General features: G+C 46.4%; 1 protein-coding gene across 3 annotated transcripts in view; it reads left to right on the forward strand.

Moving 5' to 3' along the window:
- The window catches only part of HEATR3 (HEAT repeat containing 3), a 191,783-nt gene that overhangs the window by 105,140 nt on the left and 66,763 nt on the right, over positions 1–19,880 (forward strand). For all 3 annotated transcript variants that reach the window (XM_078671370.1, XM_078671369.1, XM_078671371.1), the window contains one exon: positions 13,428–13,585. In XM_078671370.1, coding sequence (XP_078527496.1) covers positions 13,428–13,585 — 158 coding nt within the window. The remainder of the gene's footprint in view (positions 1–13,427; positions 13,586–19,880) is intronic.

The following is a 19,880-nucleotide window of genomic DNA, read 5'->3' on the forward strand; positions in this document are numbered from 1 at the left end:
GTAACAGTTGACGGTGCAATAAACTATTAATAACTGACTCTCCCAGCGTCTGTCCCCCCAATGCTGTTGAACTGGCCGTATATAGCCCTTGGCAGTGCCCAGAGCGCTCAGGGAGTAGGGTCTGCGACTATGCAACGTCCCTCTGAACCACTTATGCACAGCACTGGGCCATGCTCAGTGAACTCTGGGAGTAGCACCAAGCCCTGTACCAGTCCATGTGCCACTGAACCAATTGGGCATGCCCACCTCTGTCTCAAAGCTGTATTTCAGTTGCAAACCCTGCTTTAGAACAAATGTTCCAGGGTGCAAGCCATGCGTAGGATTCCAAGGGTAAACCCAATGGGGAAAGAATAAAGGTGGTTTATCTGTCGTGGTGGATAACAATCTAATTCCCCTCTAAAACACACCCAACATTCACACATGGCACCCTAACTTTCGCCCCCCCGCCCCAAAGTATTTTATATGGTCATTTTTTTTTTTTAGCTTTTCTCTCTTCTACTGTTTTGTTACAAATAAATAGCTCTAATCTTAAAGCATCCTGAAGTGTCAGAATGGTTATATAGCCTGTGCAATTTTGACATTCCTTAGTTGATACTCCAAACACATGACTCGCGTGAGGAATTTAAGCAGGAGAGGTAAAAAAAACTTCTTACCTATAGCACTTCTCCCTTGTTTATCTTTGGTAGAATTCCGTTAAGGTCCTAAATGTTTCTCCTTCAAGAATACCAAGCTATTCCAACCTGTTTTCCTGTGAAAGGAAATGAAGCTACAAGGAAGGAAATCCTTTTATAGATGGTTTGTTATTGGGGCCCATATAAAATGTATGCCCCTAAAATGTTAAGTGTTCTTTGGGCCAGGAGATTAGGTTACTTTCTTCTCTTTTTTTGTTAATGTTCCAAACCTTGCTTTGGTTGCCATTATAAGGTATTGTGTGGTTCCGTTAAGCATCGAAGTGGGCTCTGAGTGAAAATTAAGAGCAATAAGAGTGTGTGTTTAGTGGCGGGTGTATGCTATGGAGGGGCATCTTAGGGTAGATTCTGAATGAGAATAGAGCCTGTAGTGCATTCAACAACTCCCCCTGAAACCTGCATTTGGTAGTGCTCTGTCCTGCCCTGATCAGAGTAATATGCCTCCTAGCTGGGAAACAAAGCTATCCAATGTATTCCAGGGTTGTGTACAAGTCAAAGTCTTTGTCAACATATCTCCACAGAGCTTTACAGCATCTTCCTTTTTGTTTTTGGTTGAAACAGACAGATTGAACTGAGTTTTCCTCCAAACATTATCTGGCTTAATTATGTTTTTTGTCTTACATATTTGTGCTGGATGCATTTGATTCTTCTAATTTCCTACCTTTTGATAGTGTGAAAATTCAGAGTTCTTCTGCTATGTCTTTTACACTCACATGACGTCACACCTAATGTGCTTTCAAAGTACTGTTATTTTTTGTTAAATTTGCATTCGTGATGCTAGCACTATAGCTTACAGGCAGATCCTTTACTAAAGCTATAAGACTTATAGTAGAGATGGGGTTTGATACTGGGTATTAAGTGCAGGACTCTGCTGCACACAGTCTCGTTTGCAATTAAATTTGTGTTAATGTAAGTGACAACTGAATCATCAAAACTATAACGTATACTGTGTATTATTAGAAAATATTGTGTTTGAGGCATGTGTGGCTGTAGATGCATATGCTTAGAATAAATCCTCTAGCTAGTGTTGGGCTCAGAAGTGTGCAAGTTGTTTTTCTTCAAAGAAGCCTTTCGGGTCACGCCTCAGCAAAATATCCCAAAGGGTTGTCCATCCACTTCTGATCAACCAAAATCATCACACGGGTGACCACCTCCTTCGGGCCATGGTCTTAGAACAGCTGTATCAAATATTCCTAGCATCAAATGATTAGCGAAGGATTTATGGTCATTAGCTATCGGACTCCAGTCAAGACTCTGAGTTGAGATCGCCGGCACCGAAAACTACTTCGGAAACAAGACCCTCTGTGTCCAAAACTAGTTTGGAACCAAATCCCTACACCTTCGCTAAACAAAGGCTCTACTCCGAAACTGTGGAACCTGTGCTTCAGTGGCTACAGGACATGCTGGATTCCAGCCAGAAACATCTGGTTATACACCCGGACTCTGGTCGCATTCTGACTAGGCCTCCTTATACAGCAGAAAATCCAGCCAAGAGACAATTAACTCTTGCTTGGAACAAGATTTGGAGATACCCATTCCAACAAAGCTCAAAAAGATAGCAGACAATGCTGCCAATCCACAACCCATCAGCCGACCACCAGTGGCACACTCACCACCGCCTTTGTCTCCTGCTGACACACTGGATTCTCCAAAGGGTTCCGTTCACTTTTTTCAGGGATATGGAGATAAAGGAGATCAATTCTCCATTCCCCCTCAAGATGACCTTTGGGACACACATGATACAGACCCATATGCAGATACAGACACAGACCCAGACCTATATCCTGCAAAGCATTCCCTCTCCAGACAGTTCCTCCAACCAAAGATCTGCACAATACTTGCCAATACTTAAAAGCATGTTGTGGCATACTCTGGACATTTTTAAGGAACCGGTCAAAGCACTGGTCATCAAACCAAGGTCAAACAAAAAATAAATAAATACATTTAAAAAAAAAAAACTACAAAGCGTCCCCTACCGATCCAACATACATAAAGGGCCAACTAATAACTGACTCTTTAGTGGTGGCAATCGCAGGGAAAAAGGCAAAATCTGAAAGAAACATGTTAGTTAGATTCCTTACTTTAGAATATCCCCAGGCGTCAGGCTGGATCTGGAAAGTTTTGCGTAGCAGTACCTCTGCGCGTCGGTAGGCGTCATCTGTGGCTTCCCGTCTGTCATCGGCATCGTTGGCGCCGGGATGACGTCGAAGGAGTACTTAGACGCCGCCCTCGCGCGCTGACGTCAGTTCTTCTTTTTTCTGCACCAGCAAGCGCAGAAAGCGGTACCTTAGTCACTTTTTGACTAAACTTTTTCGATCCTTTTTGATCCCTTCTCGTGTCTTTACGACTCTCGGTGCCGGTAGGGATGCCCGGGTTCAAGTCCTGTACCGACTGCAACCGACTGATGTCGATTACCGATCCCCACTGCCGGTGCCTCTATTGAATTGGGGCCGACCACGACGACTGGTTGTGCCCCGACTGCCGGGCCTTGACATCGAAGGCTAGGTGGGAGCTGTCCTGTAAGTGCCTCAAGCCCCGGCAGCCGGCCACGCGCCGCTCTAGGTACCGGTCCAGGAGGGGGCGCGAGGGACCGGTCGCTGGGCCACAGTCATCGAAGCTCGGCGAGTCGTCACCATTCGTCGGGCTCCAAGTCCTCAGGTAAGAGGCACAAGAAGTCGAAGAGACGACATCGCTCTTCCGACTCTTGCGCGATGCGGCTGGGGTTCGGGAGACACTGGCTCCGCCAGAGCCGTAGGCGCCGCGGCCAGCTCCATACCCGCCGGTCCCTGGGCTGAATGCGATGCCGGAGGAGATCGAGGCCTTCCTCATGGCCATGAGGTCCCTCATTCCTCCGTCGGGGTCCCGCGGGAGCGCCTCCGGGCCCGCGGCCCCGACTGGGAGTCCATGCGGGCCAGGTGCTTTGGGCCCGGTGCCGTCGGGTGCTGCGGCCCGGCGCAATCGGTGACTTCGGTCCCGGCGCTGCAGGCCCCCGCTGGATCCGGTTCCGGATCCAGGTCGCCCCTGGTCGACCATACGACCCCGCCGGCGTCTACCCCCAGGGTGTCGCCTCCGGCGCCATCCCCGCACGGTGCCATCCCTGATCCCTCCCTTGGTCCGGATCCGGCGCCAGCTGAGGAGCAATTTTTCTTTGATCCAGCTCCATCCTTTGACCCTGAATATCAGGAGATGGAGGACGAGTGGGATTGGGAGGGGTCTGAGTACCCTCTTACACGGGAGTGTCAGTCATTTCAGGACTGGACAGATGAGCTAGGGGAAGCCGGTGGTCTTGACACTTCACCTGACACTGGCTTTGTCTCCCCTCCTACCGTGGCTACGGAGGAGGGGGCTGCTTATAGTGTGGTGCTGACGAGGGCAGCCAAGGCCTTGGAGCTTACGCTCCCCGTCGCAACTGTGAGGTCTAACATCCTCACTGAGGTCCTTAAACCGCAGTCAGGATCTCCGGAGCCTCTACTGCTGTTTAATGAGGCTCTCATGCACGTCCTGTTGGGCACCTGGTCCAGGCCCGCTACAGGTCCCCCTGTAGATAGGAACGTCGCCAGGCGGCACTGCCCAGTTCCAGGCGACCCTAGCTTCCTGTCCTCCCGCCCCACCCCCGAGAGCCTGGTTATCCAGGCCTCTACTTCCCAATCTGCATTCCCGACTGCAACCCCAGATTGGGAATCCAAAAGGTATGAACAGTTTGGCAAGAAACTGTTCTCCTCCCTCAGTTGTGGGTTGCGGTCAGTCAACACCGCTTGCCTTTTGGGCCGTTATACCCACTCTCTGTGGGATACGGTTGCGGCCGTGCTGCCAGAGTGCCCGGAGGAGGCCCGGGCGAAGCTCGCTCAAGCCCTCGCGGAGGGACGAGACGCAGCGCGGTATTCCATATGATGTTGGCTGGATACCACGGACTCGCTGGGCAGGGCGATGTCAACGATGGTGGTGGTTCGCCACCACGCCCGGCTGAGGTCCGCCAACTTCTCGGCTGATGTCCAGAACACCCTCATGGACATGCCGTTCGATGGCAGCCACCTCTTTGGTGGCAAGGCAGATCATGCGCTTGAACGCTTCAAGGACTCCAGGGCTACGGCCAAGTCCTTTGGCCTCTCGGGCCAGCGTCCGCAGCAGTCTGCCTTTCGCTCCTTTCGTGGCCAAGGAAGGGGCGCCCCTTCACGTCCTGCCAGCCACGGGCCGCAGTCTAACATCCAACGCGGTGGCGGACGTGGTAGCCGCCGTGACGGTGCCAGGGGACACCGGTGAGGCCAGTCCACATCCACCCCCGCAGCATCTGCCTCAAAGCCTTCCTAGTCCGAGCTTTCAGGCCCATTTGACGCCAGTGGGGGGCAGGGTCCGCCATCACCTCCTCCACTGGCGTACCATCACATCGGACAGGTGGGTTCTGCAACTCGTCCGAAGGGGCTACTCCCTCCCCTTCGAGGCGACCCCTCCAGCCATGCCACTGCAGTATCCCCGCATGTCGGGGGATCACTTGCAACTTCTGCAAGAGGAAGTGTCTGCCCTCTTGGCTAAGGGGGGCATTGAGCGCGTTCCTGGGCCGGAAGTAGGTCATGGTTGTTATTCCCACTACTTTCTGGTCCCCAAGAAGGGCAAAGGGGGCCTACGCCCTATCTTGGACCTGCGGAACGTCAACGGCTTATCCGGAAGGAGAAGTTCAAGATGCTGACTTTGGCTCATATCTTAGCTGCCCTAGACCCCAGAGACTGGATGGTAGCGTTGGACTTGCAGGGCACTTATTTTCACATCCCGTCCTGCCGGTCCACCGGCGCTACCTGCGGTTCACGGTAGGCCACGAGCACTTTCAGTTCACCGTGCTCCCCTTTGGCCTTACCAGCGCCCCACGGGTGTTCACGAAAGTGATGGCGGTGGTCGCAGCTCATCTCCGCAGGTTAGGGGTGTCAGTGTTCCCCTATCTCGACGACTGGTTGTTGAAGGCGGGCTCGCCCCAGACAGTAGTCAGCCACCTCCAGACTACGGCCGACCTCCTGCACTTGCTGGGGTTTTCCATCAATGTGCCGAAGTCACACCTGTGTCCCTTTCAAAAGCTCCTCTTCATCGGAGCGGTTCTGTATTCGGCGCAGTTTCGGGTTTATCCTCCCGAACAGCGGGTTTCGGGATATTCAGGCTCTGATTCTTATCTTTCAACCTTTATCCCGGGTCTCGGTTAGGTTGACGCTGCGGCTTCTGAGGCTGATGGCGTCCTACATCCTTCTGGTGCATCACGTCAGGTGGCGGATGTGGGCTCTGCAGTGGGACCTAAAGTTTCAGTGGGCCCAGCATCAGGGCAACCTTTCCGACCACGTCCTGATCTCAGAGGGCACTGCGAGACGGTTGCAGTGGTGGCTCTTGGACCGCAATTGGGTCAGCGGCAGATGCCTCGCCCTAACCCAACCGGAGCACGTAGTTGTGATGGATGCGTCCCTCCTGGGCTGGGGGGGCCACATGGGAGAGGCGGATATCAGAGGCCTCTGGTCTCCGGCGTAGTCCCTGCTCCACATCAACCTTCTGGAGCTGCGGGCGATCCGGCTTACTCTGAAAGCATTCCTTCCCTCTGTCTGGGGAAGTGTGGTGCAGGTGTTCACAGACAACACCACCGCCATGTGGTACTGCAACAAACAGGGCGGGGTGGGGTCGTGGACCGTATGCCAGGAGGCTCTGCGCCTCTGGCAATGGCTGGAACACCAGGGCATCACCCTGGTGCTTCAACACCTGGCAGGTTCCCTGAACGCCAGGGCGGACTAACTCAGCCGTCGGTGCATGATGGATCACGAATGGCATCTGAACTCGGACGTGGCCTCTTTCGGCAGTGGCGAGAGCCTTGGTTAGATCTATTTGCCACAGAAGAGAACGCGCAATGTCATCAGTTCTGCGCGTTGGAATTTCCAAGGCGGCACTCGCTCAGACGCTTTTCGTCGCGAGTGGAGTTGCGGTCTGTTGTATGCCTTTCCGCCTATACCACTTCTGCCCAGAGTGCTGAAGAAGAGAAGATCAGGCACGACCGGGCCCAAGTCATCCTTGTGGCTCCGGACTGGGCACGAAGGTACTGGTATCCCGAGCTACTCAGCATGTCATTGGTTTCCCCCGATTCGTCTGCCTCTTCGGGAGGACCTTCTGTCGCAGTAGCAGGGGACGGTCCTCCATGCGAACCTGTCAAGTCTCCACCTCCATGCGTGGAAATTGAGCGGCGACAGTTGAGGCCATTTGACTTGACTCCTGAAGTCTGTGATGTGATTCTGGCAGCCAGGCGTCCCTCCACAAAATCGGTATGCTCCTGCAGGTGGAATACATTTGTGTCATGGTGCACAGCAAAGGCTTTGGATCCCCTTTCTGCACCTCTTTCAGAGGTTCTCCTCTTTCTTCTTTCTCTTGCCCAGCAGGGCTCTGCTCTGGGCACTATCAAGGGCTACCTCTCTGCCATTTCGGCCTTCTTAAGGCTTCCTTATCAGCCTTCTCTTTTCAAGTCCCCTGTTGTAAATAGATTCATGAAGGGCATCACTCACATGTTTCCTCCTGTTCCTTTTGTGATGCCTCAGTGGGACTTGAACCTTGTTCTGACTTATTTGATGTGCGCTCCTTTCGAGCCACTTCACAATTGCACTCTTCGTCTTCTAACTCTTAAGACTGCATTCCTGGTTGCTATAACCTCTGCCAGGAGAGTGAATGAGCTCCAGGCTCTTTCTTCTAAGCCTCATTTTCTTTCCGTCCATCCGGATAAGGTTGTTTTAAGAAAGCGTCCCTCTTTCCTGCCCAAGGTAGTCACAGCCTTCCACATCGGGCAGTCTATCACCTTGCCCGCCTTCTTTCCGCCTCCGCATCCCTCGAAAGAGCGAGAGAGGCTCCACCGTCTGGACCCAAAACATGCGCTCTCATTCTATCTAGAGCGCACACGCCAGTTCCGGGTGGATGACCAGCACTTTGTTGGTTACGTGGGTGCTAAGAAGGGATGGGCGGTGCACAAACGAACCATCTCTCGGTGGGTTGTCTTGTGCATCAAGATTTGCTACTCCTTGGCGAAAAAGGAGCCTCCTGTTTTGCTGAGAGCCCATTCCACTCGGGCCACGGCGGCTACTACTGCCCTGGGTCGGGGAGTCCCCTTGCAGGACATCTATCAGGCAGCTACGTGGGCCTCGCTGCACACGTTTGCTAGACACTACTGCCTGGACAGCCAAGTCCGGAAAGATGGCTTCTTTGGCCGTTCCGTTCTCCCGGACTTTCCGGTGTGATCTTGGTTCGCAGACCCACCACCGGGGTTGGTATTGCTGGGGTAACTATTCTAAGGTAAGGAATCTAACTAACGTGTTTCTTTCAGATGAACAAGTTACTTACCTTCGGTAACGATATATCTGTAAGAAACATTAGTTAGTTAGATTCCGTACCGCCCCACCCATCCTCCCCGTTCTGTGAACCGATATCTAGGGTTACGGTACATTCCTTCGAGGGCCCTAGTTTCATGGCACCAGTGTCTGTTTTTATCATGGCTCTGCGTTTCCGGCGCGGAAAAGCTGTGTATAAGAACTGGCGTCAGCACGCGAGGACGGCGTCTAAGTACTCCGACGTCATCCCAGCGCCAATGATGCCTATGACTAACGCAGAGCCGCAGACGATGCCTACTGCCGTGCAGAGGTACTGCTACGCAAAACTTTCCGGATCCAGCCTGACTCCTGGGGATATTCTAAGGTAAGGAATCTAACTAACCAATGTTTCTTACAGATATATTGTTACCGAAGGTAAGTAACTTGTTCTTCACAGACATCTGGTAACTGCTCAATCTGCTAACCACTGGAAAATTGCAAACTCCTTTGGTCTCCTCTCGTGTTACGACCAGTCACATTGTAATGTAATGGAGGGGCTCCTCCAACATCTCCCAGACCAAAATAAAAAGCGGGCATATGAGATTGCTTCATAGGGCAAACTAATTGCAAATACCTCTATTTTCTTTAAATGCAACCTTTCCTGGGATCCATCCTCCACTCACACACAGGGATGGCTTGCCCAAATGCTGCAGGGAGTCAGTCCTTCCAGACACTTATTCCATAGTTTATGCCTCATCAGCAGATAAGTCATGCGCCTCCTAGGAATCATGTGCTCCATAATGCCAGACTCAAAATTCGCCCATTGCAACAATGTTTACTGTATCAATGGACTCAAGTGGACTGTCAGCTGGAAGCTCTAGTGTTGATCAGCTGTCAAGCTTGCCACTCTCTACAGTGGTGGAATACCAACAATCTTCTCGAAGGACGGCCTTTCAGAGTCAGTTCCGCAGCGGACCATAACAATGGATGCATCACTCGCAGGTTGGGGAGCGCACTCACAGGAATTGATTGTGCGGGATTGTACTGCGTATCTATCCAACTGTGTTAATGATTCCCTCAGCTTGGTGTGAGTAAAAATACCTGCTCTCCTTTTTGCAGACCATGCGCTATTGTCCAAAACCAGGAATAGGTTGCAAAACCTTGTTGATAGCTTCATTCAGTTTTACACTGATTTTGGTCTTGTAGTCAACTTCTCCAAAATCAAATATGTGACTTTAACTAAGAGGGGGAAGGTGACGGGAGTTAAGGTGGGACTCGATGTACTGGAAAGATTACAGGAGTTTGATCATTAAGGGATTAGGTTAGAGTCGGTATGCTGGGACTCACAAATTCTAAAGAGCACCCTAATTCTCATGCAGCGGGTTGGAGTTATATTAAAGTTTGCCAAAAAGATAGCCTGGTCGCCTATACGCCCAACGGCAGAAATCTATAAAGACCAGGCTAGCGGGGGCAGGGTTTTGCTTTTTACTGGCCGAACTATGAGGCCATTGTAACACCAGTGCTTTGTGCATTCCAGAAAATTTCACTAGAAGCCTCCTGGGCCTTGGCAAAGAAACGCCATTGGTTCCGTGTCGGCTGGAACTTGGGATCCTGGAGTTATTGTCACTGTTGGTTCTGAGGCCCTTACACTATTTCATCTGAACATGGTTCTGATGAACTGCACCATCTCAGGGAGGGCTTACAGGACATTATTTTGGCCTACAGGGTGGGGACAGTTCGATGATTAAGGGCACTCAAGAAGAGATGGTTTGATCTAGGCCTGGGAAACTTTTGGAGTAAGCCACAGTCCATCTGGAGAAGGGATGATACCCTAATTTAAAAATGGGTGAACAAGGAAGTCATTAGGGGCAGGGACCTCTCCTCCTCACTTGGGACTCTTAACAAGTGCTTTTCTCGCTCATAAAATTCTGTCCAAGCACAATGAATGTGCTCGGTCACTGTCCCTTCAATTGAGATCTGGATCCCTTCCGGTTGTAACTTTTACAGTTAGTTGGAGGAGGTTGGATGAGGGAACTGGCTGTTGCTTTTATTCTAAAAACATGTGAAACTGACCAGCTTGTCCTGTTCTTCTGCCCTCTATTTAAAATCAAGTTCTAAGTGGATTATGCCTATGTGTAGAATCCTTAGTCTATCAATGGATACATAGAGAAGCATATAGAGTTTGTAAAAGCGACACTTCCACATTTGTGGTTGTTTCCAAATTCCTATACACAGCCTGGTTGATTAGATGTAAAATGCTAGCCAGTGTGTAAATCATGTCTCTTTGCTTTGGTTGAGTGTGACTGAGTGACGTAATCCTCATGTAAGTTTTAGACTCTTACTGTTTTTATTGTTTATTTGGCGTCTTTTTTTATAAGCTTCTATTGATGTACTTCTGATAATGGAACTTAATGTTTCGAATTATCAATAACGGTTTGGACTGTGCAAGATCACTGGAAACCCAGTCGTTCTCATCTCCATATGAATCACCTAGAGCTAGTAGCTATTCATCTAGCACTAAAAGTATTCCTTCCTCACCTCATAGGTAAGGTAGTCTTCATCAAGACATACAATACGACTACCATATGTTATCTGCAAAAACAGGGGGGGCACCAGGTCATCTCCGCTATCTCACCTAGCCCGGACCATCTGGAGGTGTCCTCTCTGGCACAACATTCACCTCTTAGCGTAGTACATACCGGGAGTGGACAACGACTTGGCGTATCTCCTCAGCAGGAGGTGTCAACAAGTCCACGAGTGGGAGATCAACCCACATGTTCTCCCATTCTTCCAAAAGTAGGGTCACCTAGACATAAACCTCTTTGCCACAGCAGAAAACACCAAATGCCCAAACTTCACCTCTGTTCCCTCAGCCACAGTCCAAGGGCAATGCAGTATGGATGAGTGAGTCTGGGATATGTGCTTATGCTTTTCCACCTCTCCCACTAATTCCGTTTGTTGTTCACAAACTTCGTCAGACATCTCTGACCGCCATCCTGGTGGCTCCCACATGGGCAAGACAACCATGGTTCACCACACTACTAGAACTTTCAGTAGTCCCACACTAGGTACTTCTCAACTGGCAATACCTTTTAACCCCACCAGGGAGCAGTAAGGCATCCAAACCACAGATCTCCCAATCTTGTGATCTGGCTCCTGAGGTCTTAGATTCTAAATACTTAAATCTACCTCAACAGTGTATGGACATTCCTAAAGATGCATGAATACCTATTACTAGAGCCTGTTCTATGGCAAAATTGCATATGGTGCACTATTGCCATTCAAAGGATATTGACCCCTTAACAGCAAATGCTCAAAACACTGTCCTACTACACCAGTCCCCTACACCAGTCTTGGAACTCAGGAACCTGGGAGTGTGGCTTCACCATACACTCTGTTTTACGACCCATACCAAGAGAGTGGCGGCAAGCTGTTTTGGTGTCCTACGCGGGTTAAGACCGGTGCTCAAATTTTTTGATGCCCCGACAAGACAGCTGGTCATCCAAGCGATGATTATCTCCCGGTTGGACTATGCTAGTTCACTTCTTCTGGGAGCAAACCAAGCTGAGATTCTTCGTTTACAACGGGTACAGAATGCAGCGGCGAGGGCGGTGGTCGGTTTGCCTCGGACCTGTCCTACCTCTAATACTCTTCGGTCCTTACACTGGCTACCGATTAAAAGTAGAATTCACTTTAAAGCCCTTAGCCTGGCTTTTAAAATTTTAAAAAGGTCGGCACCTGAGATACTTAACAATCTTGTATCTCCCTACGTTCCAACTCGCCCACTCAGATCTCTCGGTCAATCCCTTGCGGTTGCCCCACGGTTTAGACTCAGCCGGATGGGCGGACGTTCCTTTCGAGTGAGAGCTGCGACTCTCTGGAATGCTCTTCCTTTAGAAATCCGCCTCTTAGATGATCTATTAGCATTTTGTAGGGCTCTGAAAACCTTTTTGTTTTAAAAATTCCTGTTTCTTCCTTTCCTTCTGGTTTTAGTGTTGTGTTATGTCCACCTTTCCCTGCGCCAGGACGCTCCTTCGCTGGAGCATCTGTGCGCACTAAAAATGACAATAACATAACATAACATAACATTTACATACATCTAGGTTAGCTTTTACCTACGCGTAGCTGCAGTTGCTGCATATCTGCAAAATAGGGAACAAAACTCTATATTCAGAATTCTTGTTATAAAAGAGTACCAATAATCCCTGCTTAGAATCCCAACATTGTCTTAACAAGGTAAGTGGGTTCCCCTTTTTAGCCTCCACACTTATGCTTTCTCAAATTTTTATCCTGGACAGTTGCATTTCTCATTGCAATCTCTTCACCCAGACAGGTTAGTGAGCTTTAGGTATTAAATCTGGAAGAACCATTCTTCCAACTTCATAAAGACAAGGGGATACTACTTACCAATCCTATTTTTTTCCAAAAGTGGTCTCCCAGTTCCACTTAATTCAGTCTATTGCATTACCAGTATTTCCCCCCAACCTGATTCAGTTGCGGAAAGAGCATTACACATGCAAGATGTAAAACGAGCTCTTGTGTGTTTATAGGGACAGAACTCAATTATTTTAAAAACCACAACAACTGTTGCATTTTCAAAACCACATAAAGGAAGCGCCATTTCAAAATCAGACATGTTACGTTGGATTGTAAAATGTATACCAACCTGTTATGCTAAAGCTAAACAAACCCCACCTATCCCTTCAAGGGCTTGTGCTACTTGCAAGAAGGGAGCTTGCAGGTGCTTTTTAGGGACTATACCTATTGCTGACCTATGTAAGGCAGCTACATGGACCACATCACACACGTGACAAGCAAATGTGGGCCAGGAGCTTATAAGAACTTTTATTTCAAATAATTGCAACCCACACAGGCTAGTCACCACTTATAAGGGAAAGCTGCTTTACTGTCTATGCTAAGCATGTGTATCTACAGCCACACATGCCTCAAACAGAAAATGTTACTTACCCAGTAAGCTTCTCTTAGAGGCATGTAGTGCTGTAGATTCACATGTGCCCACCCGCCTCCCTGAATACCTATGTGGATTGCAATTATATTTATGTACATATTACACTAGTTTCACTTAACTAGGATACATCATTCTTTACACTCCATCCGCCAAGCCAAAAACAATCTTAACAATGGAGTTGAGGACCATGCGCACTTGGTAAGCAAGAGCGGGTGTCACCACAACTCATGACTCTAAAGACTTCTTAGTAGAAAAACAACTTGCACATTTCCAAACCCAACACTATATGGAGGACTTATGCTAAGCATGTGAATCTACAGCACTACATGCCACAACAGATTTTTAGTCCGTGAGTAACCTTTTCGTTTATTTAGTTCTGCAGGTCAAACAATAGAGATGTATTTAATAAAAGCTTGCTTTATTCAAATAATTCCTTTCTGGCTTTCTCTGGGATTTCAGATCCTTCTGACGATGAATGGGAAGAGCTGTCCAGTAGTGATGAAAGTGACATATCTTTAGAAAATTCCTTAAATGTGGACAGTGGCCTCCTCCTCTCTCCTCTGTGCCTTTCTGCAGAGGTCCGCTCAGCTCTTATTAATCAGCTGATCCCAAAAAAGGTAAAACATTGCGATGGATCTTTGTGGTAAAAATGTTAAAGTTGCTTTTGTAGGACAGAACCTGGTCTGTTTTTTTTTTTTTTATTTTTTTTTTTTATATAGGCTCTACACGTTTGTCACCTGGTCTTTAGATCTGTAGGGTTCCACACAACCCCTTCCACATTGCCCTCAATAATCCTTTCTCTACAGTTTTTTTAAAGTGTTACTCGGACCAGAAAATATAGGGTCTAACCAAATCCCTATTGATTCCACTGACTGTTATCGGCAGGTATAATTGCTGTACATTGTTACAGTGTAAGTTGCATTTGGGGCAACATCAAATTAAGTAGCATGTGCATTGCCAGTTGTGTGTTGAAGTATTTGGTTGCATTGAAAACACCATAACCTACTTTAATAGTAATGTAAAATAACACGTTTTAACAGAGTGAATTTGCTACCACTACTGTACTGATGTGATGCTTTTGCTGTATGGAGGATTTGCCCTGTTGCCTTGTTGAGACGCGATTAGAGGTAAACTTGGGACCAGATTGGGAAGGAGGCTGAGATTTGCCATGTGCCATGTTTGGGAAGGTTTATCTTGTTCATTTGTGGAATGGGTGTGACTTTAGGACTGTGTGTCCTTGTCAAGAAGTTTTATTTGATTCCTTTTGCGAAATAGGTGACGTTTAGTAGCCTGTGCTCTGTTTCTTGAGCAATTCAACGGATGATTTAATGCCATTTGGGTGGTTTGTGGTGTGCTCTTAGCTGAAGTTAATTATGGCATTTGTCTGCATATTGCTTGTGTGATCTGCGAGTCTTTTGTTTAGTGTAGCTGCTTTGCAATCATTAGGGCATGGAAATGTATTTGTGTGCAGGGGCGGGAAAGCAAGGGTTTGTAAGAGTGTATATGAATTATTGATTTATGTTTTTCAAATGTATCCCTTTGTTACTGCATTTAAAGGGAGGAATGTTCCAGCATGCGCTGTCCAGTTGATACCTGTAGGACAGATAGAATTTTCAGTCAGGTTCTCCTCCTGCTGAATTTTGCTTGTAACTTAGGTTCCTAACAAAAGAAATTTGACCTATACCTGGATGCTTTGTGAAAGCTGCCTCCGCAAGGTACAAACATTAGTTACTTAAAATAGGCAGTCGGCTAATGGGTAAAGCAACCCCAGGCTATATAACAGAAAGCGTTTGGTGTACCTCTAGAAAATCCACATAACTGCAGGCTTTGAAACACTAAGTTGCAGGTTGGTTTTAGGGTAGAGTGGAATTCCTAGGCGAACTTCCTGTTTAATCTAGCTGTTTGTGGTTTGCTACATTACTTTCTCTATAAGGCCCATGTCTCTTAACTAACTAAATAGCAGACTTGAGTACTCGGTAAACCAATCTTTGCCAAAGTAGACCTGGATATTCAATTGTGTGATTAGGCTTCAGCTTTTCTGTTTTAGGTTTAAACCTGAAATAACTGATAAACTTCACAAAGTGGAAAAGCCCTTGTCCGTGCGCACATAGCAAACACCTGCACATCAAACTAAAATGGCATTCAAATAAAATAAGGTAAGTGGGGGACGTGTAATTGTTTTTCTCCCTAAAAGTTCCAACACAATGTGACTGTTTTACAAGGCAGCAGCAAACGACTGTTGTAAAATTAGTCTGCTGGCATTTTATTGTTCAAGAATGTCACAAAAATGTTTTCCTGCTTTGTGTGCTTATGAAAATGTTTAGAAGCACGTTTTCAGATCTAATCTAAATATTTTGTGCACTGCAGAGAATCTGAGTGTATTACAATCATATCAGGTCAGTTCACAAGTCTGTATTGAAAGCAGGTCAACTGTCAAATATTTGGCTTTAAACATTCAGTGCAAGGTTTTGTGACAGTTACCTCTTATAAAAGTGTTGTCACAATGTTGTCACAATGTGCACTTTGACTTTCCACATTCAAAAACAGCAAACATTAATAGATGCAAGATGTTCCACTGTCGTGTGTGACACATTCAGCCAATCCTGGTTATTTAGCCAACAACACTTTATTGCTGGCGATTTTGAGTCCATACTTTAATGGTAACAGCAGAATTTTCAATCTCTGAATACATGTGATGTTTGTTAGAACGTCAGGACTGACTTAAAATGTGACACCTGGGGATCCAGGGCACAGCTCTGGCTTGGTTGACCTCCTTCCTTGGAAAGTGTTCACAGAGAGTACAACTGAATGACCTTGTGTCTGATTCAGGACCACTCATGTGGTGTACCTCAGGGTTCGGCGTTATCCCCACTCCTGTTTAACGTCTACCTCCAGCCACTGATAGCGGCCCATAACCACTTGGATTGCCAAATTTATAACTACGCCGACGACACCCAAGTAATTATCCAGATAGACAATGTGTCCCCTGCTCATTCCCGTTTTCAAAACATCCTAAAATTCACGGTGAATTGGATGTCGGCTAATTCATTGAAAATAAACCCAGACAAAACGGAAGTACTGGCCGTCACCTCAGACTCCCACCCTTGGCAGGAGCTCTTCTGGCCGCAAGAGCTGGGTACACCTCCAGAACCTGCTAAAGTGGTAAAAAGTCTGGGGGATTAAAATTTATGCTAAGCTTACTATGACCCAGCAAGTCTTGGCTGTGGTAGGTACATGCACTGGACTTTTGAGACAACTGCGCAAGCTTGTCCCCATCCTTACATTCAACACACTCCGAACCGCAGTCTCTGCTCTGATACTAGCACGCCTTGACTATGGCAACGCCCTATATATATCGGCCTCCCGGAGAACCTTATGTCAAGACTCCAGGTGGTGTTGAATGACGCCGCAAGGTTTATTTTCAAAGCCCCTAGGCGAGCACATGCATCGCCCCTCCTCAAACAGCTGCATTGGCTCCCTGTGAAACAGAGAGCAAAATTCAAGGGACTCTGTATTGCACATAAATCCCTCTATGGCCGAGCTCCTAATTTCATCAAGGACCGCCTTGCCAAATACATCCCCAGTAGGGCACTACGGTCCATGGATGCTAGCCTCCTAGCCTGTCCAAGATTTAATCTGTCCACGAAAGGCGGTAGAGCATTCTCATCAGTTATCCCCTCCTTCTGGAACAACCTGCCTGAGACCCTTGGAAGGAACATAACCTCCTTCCTTTCAGGAAAAAATTAAAAACAGTCCTGTTCGCAGACGCCTGGATATAACCCACTCTCTTGGCTAGGTTAAGATCTCTCGATCAGCGCTTAGAGACCTGTAGGTGATAATGCGCTCAACAAATACCAACTAACAATAACAATAACAATACGGAAACTTTAATTTCTGTATTTTCCTATAATTCGCTGCTATTGAACTGTTGCTGCTATTTTTATCTGAACCCACTTTTGAAACTTGTAATTATTCGTCAACGGTTCGTTAGTTTACAAGTCCAATACTGCTAATCATCGGTATAATGAGCTCCTTACCTTTTTAAAGTTAGTTTAATGCCATGTGGACTGTTTATAAAAGGGAGTTGCAGAATGCCATGTGGAAAACTTGTACCTACCCACCGTTGGTTATTTGATGTCAGTTTTTAGCTTTCACAATGTGTATAGTTGCTGGTGCTCCTTTTAAGGATGTTATTTTATATCCAAATAAAGACATGTGTTTATAATACGGAAACTTGGTAGCTATGAATCTCCACACAACAGCACCACCACTTTCATGTAGTCACACAAAGAATGCCGAAAAATAGAGCAAGCACACTGAAAGCTTCCGATTTCGGGTATTTTAGAATACTGAGCTACAAAATTATCTGGTGTAATTCAACATTTTAAAAGTTCTCCAAGGTACTATATTGTTCACAGGACTGACCACCCCTATGATGTCCTATTTTATAAGGATTTGGTGAGTGCCCCACCTCCCGTATTAAAAACATCTCAGTAGAACACTTTCTTCATTATTGATGCACTAAAAGTTATGTAAACCAGCCAGAGTCCCGAGAGAGTAAGTGTAAGAGGTAATTGGATGTGAGTGAGGGCATGTGATAGTCTGTGACTGCGAGTTTCATATACAGATTTCTATGCTTAAACCTATCTACCATAAGTCTGTATACCATTCACCGCAAAAAGCAATATGTTTCGTAAACGCATGAAAAACACAGTTTTTAACTATTTAGCGCGTGTAGGCAGCTGAATAAACACAGATGAATGGTGATTTCAAAATGTTAGGAAAGCACTGAGAAATCACCAGTGAAATCCACAAAATATTAACACTGAAAACTGCAAAGTCAAAATATGTCTGACCGTCCTTGTGGTTGAACCACTCATTGAAACATGCTATATGCCTGGTAGCGTTACTCCTTTTGACCTGCTGCTCTCCTCTCTTTAATTTTCTTGAAACTCTGCATGTAAATAAGATCTTACACAAACGTATGTGATGCCATAATCATGATTTTTCCCAAACCAAATGAAGCTTTAAATGAATGTGCATCTCCATTGTCTTTTACAATTTTTGGTAATAAAATGCTGTTGCTAAAACTCTGTCAGAGGTTCCACCCAGACGGGGTTTACTCCAAGCAGCTCTACAGAGTGTTCTATTCGGAGGTTATACTAAATCGCCTATAATTGGAAAGCTCTAACTGAAGCCATTTCGTCCGCAGTTGATTCAGAAAATGCTTTGATTCCATTTCTTGGATGGACAGGAAAATGTTTATAGGGCATTTGTATTTATGGCCATTAACATAAAAATGTGATTGACCTCCTGTATAGGAATACATCACAGTGATAACATTGCCTCGGTCTGTTATGCTGCAGAGATGCACCACACTGGACTGTCCTCTCGGTATTATTATTCTAACTTCTAGTGGAATCCATGGCTGCCCTGCTTCTGGAAGGTTTGAAGGGAAAGGTCATGGTCACATAGTAAAAAGAAGCTGCAGTCTTGCTATATGCATGTGACGTTGTTTTATACACGAGTTGAAAACAAACTTGCTTGTAGCTTTAATTGTTCTAGGTTTGTAAATGTCTGTCTACAAATCAATGCAAGAGCATCTTAATTTTCTGAACGATAACTTGGTGTGAGAAAAAGTTAAGCTTCTATTTAACCTGGCATATAAATAACATATAAACCAAGAACTACTAAATAAATACATACTTGTGAACGTTCGGAAAACTGTGAAATGAAGGTATAGAGTTAAATAAATCTTTTAGTTTCCCTTTTGTCCCCAGTTTTATGTACGGTGGCAAATAGTCCTCTTTTATCCTACTTGGGTATTTCTTTAAAGGTTGTAGCCCCCCCTTCATTCCCCCCTATTCCCCCCTCCCTCCCCAGGGCTGTACTGCGGCGGTAAACATACACAAGTAAGTAAGGCAGTCCTCAGAACGCAGAGATGAAGATGGGTTTGGAATAGTTCCATGCTGCTCAGTTGCAGCATATTGTACACTAGTTCATTACTAATTTAAGTAATCCACATGTAGCAATGGAGATGGCATAGCTTGTTCCATTTGAGACGGCTAACATACATGCATTTCCTGACTTAAACAGGAGGGGAGAGGTATGCCAGCAGAATGCACCTTGGAGGCTTTTAGGGTGATCATATGCAGTCTTAGGACACACAGACCATATATCCCACACTTTGAAATGTACCATTGAAACTAAATCATAGACACTGAATTAATTCAGGAAGGTATTCATGAAATAGGTGTATTGCTCAATAGCAAATTGATTAATTTACGTGAGCTGTAACAACATACAGAAGGTAACATTATCCCTATTCTATCATATGCACAAGATAGAGCAGCTATTGTATCCAAATGGAACTAAAGCATGACCGCAACAAACCATACTAATCCATACTGTTACATTTTTTAAATGCCAGCTGTGCTAAGAAATTGATTGAAAAAACAACTGTAGTCATTCTTGTATGATGCCATCAGCCCTTTGCAGAGCCCTCTAAGGAGAAGTGTCCGCACACTCTAGGCACACTACTATCGGAGGATCAGTGGCGTCCAGTCTGTTTACACACCAAGACTGTCTGACTGAGTGTATTATACCAAGTCATTCAATATACATCTCGAACTAGAAGCCTTGTCACACAATGTGATGTTAGTACATTTTGTCCAACTTATTCTCCTAATTGCACTGATGTTGTTTATTCCACCCAGTATGGGAATGCAGAATGATACCTGAATACTGGCCCAAGGTGATAATGAGATATTTGGCTTTCATATAGGTGCAATTTCCAAAGTTTGAAAATCACTTGTGAAAGGTCTCTTGGCCTTACACTGCAACTTGCTAATCATAGAATATCCATGGTTGAGAAGACGGTAATCTATAACTGGCTAATCCAACTTTTTATAT

This window comes from Lissotriton helveticus, chromosome 12 (genome assembly GCF_964261635.1).
Source record: "Lissotriton helveticus chromosome 12, aLisHel1.1, whole genome shotgun sequence".
NCBI classification, from domain to species: Eukaryota; Metazoa; Chordata; class Amphibia; order Caudata; family Salamandridae; genus Lissotriton; species Lissotriton helveticus.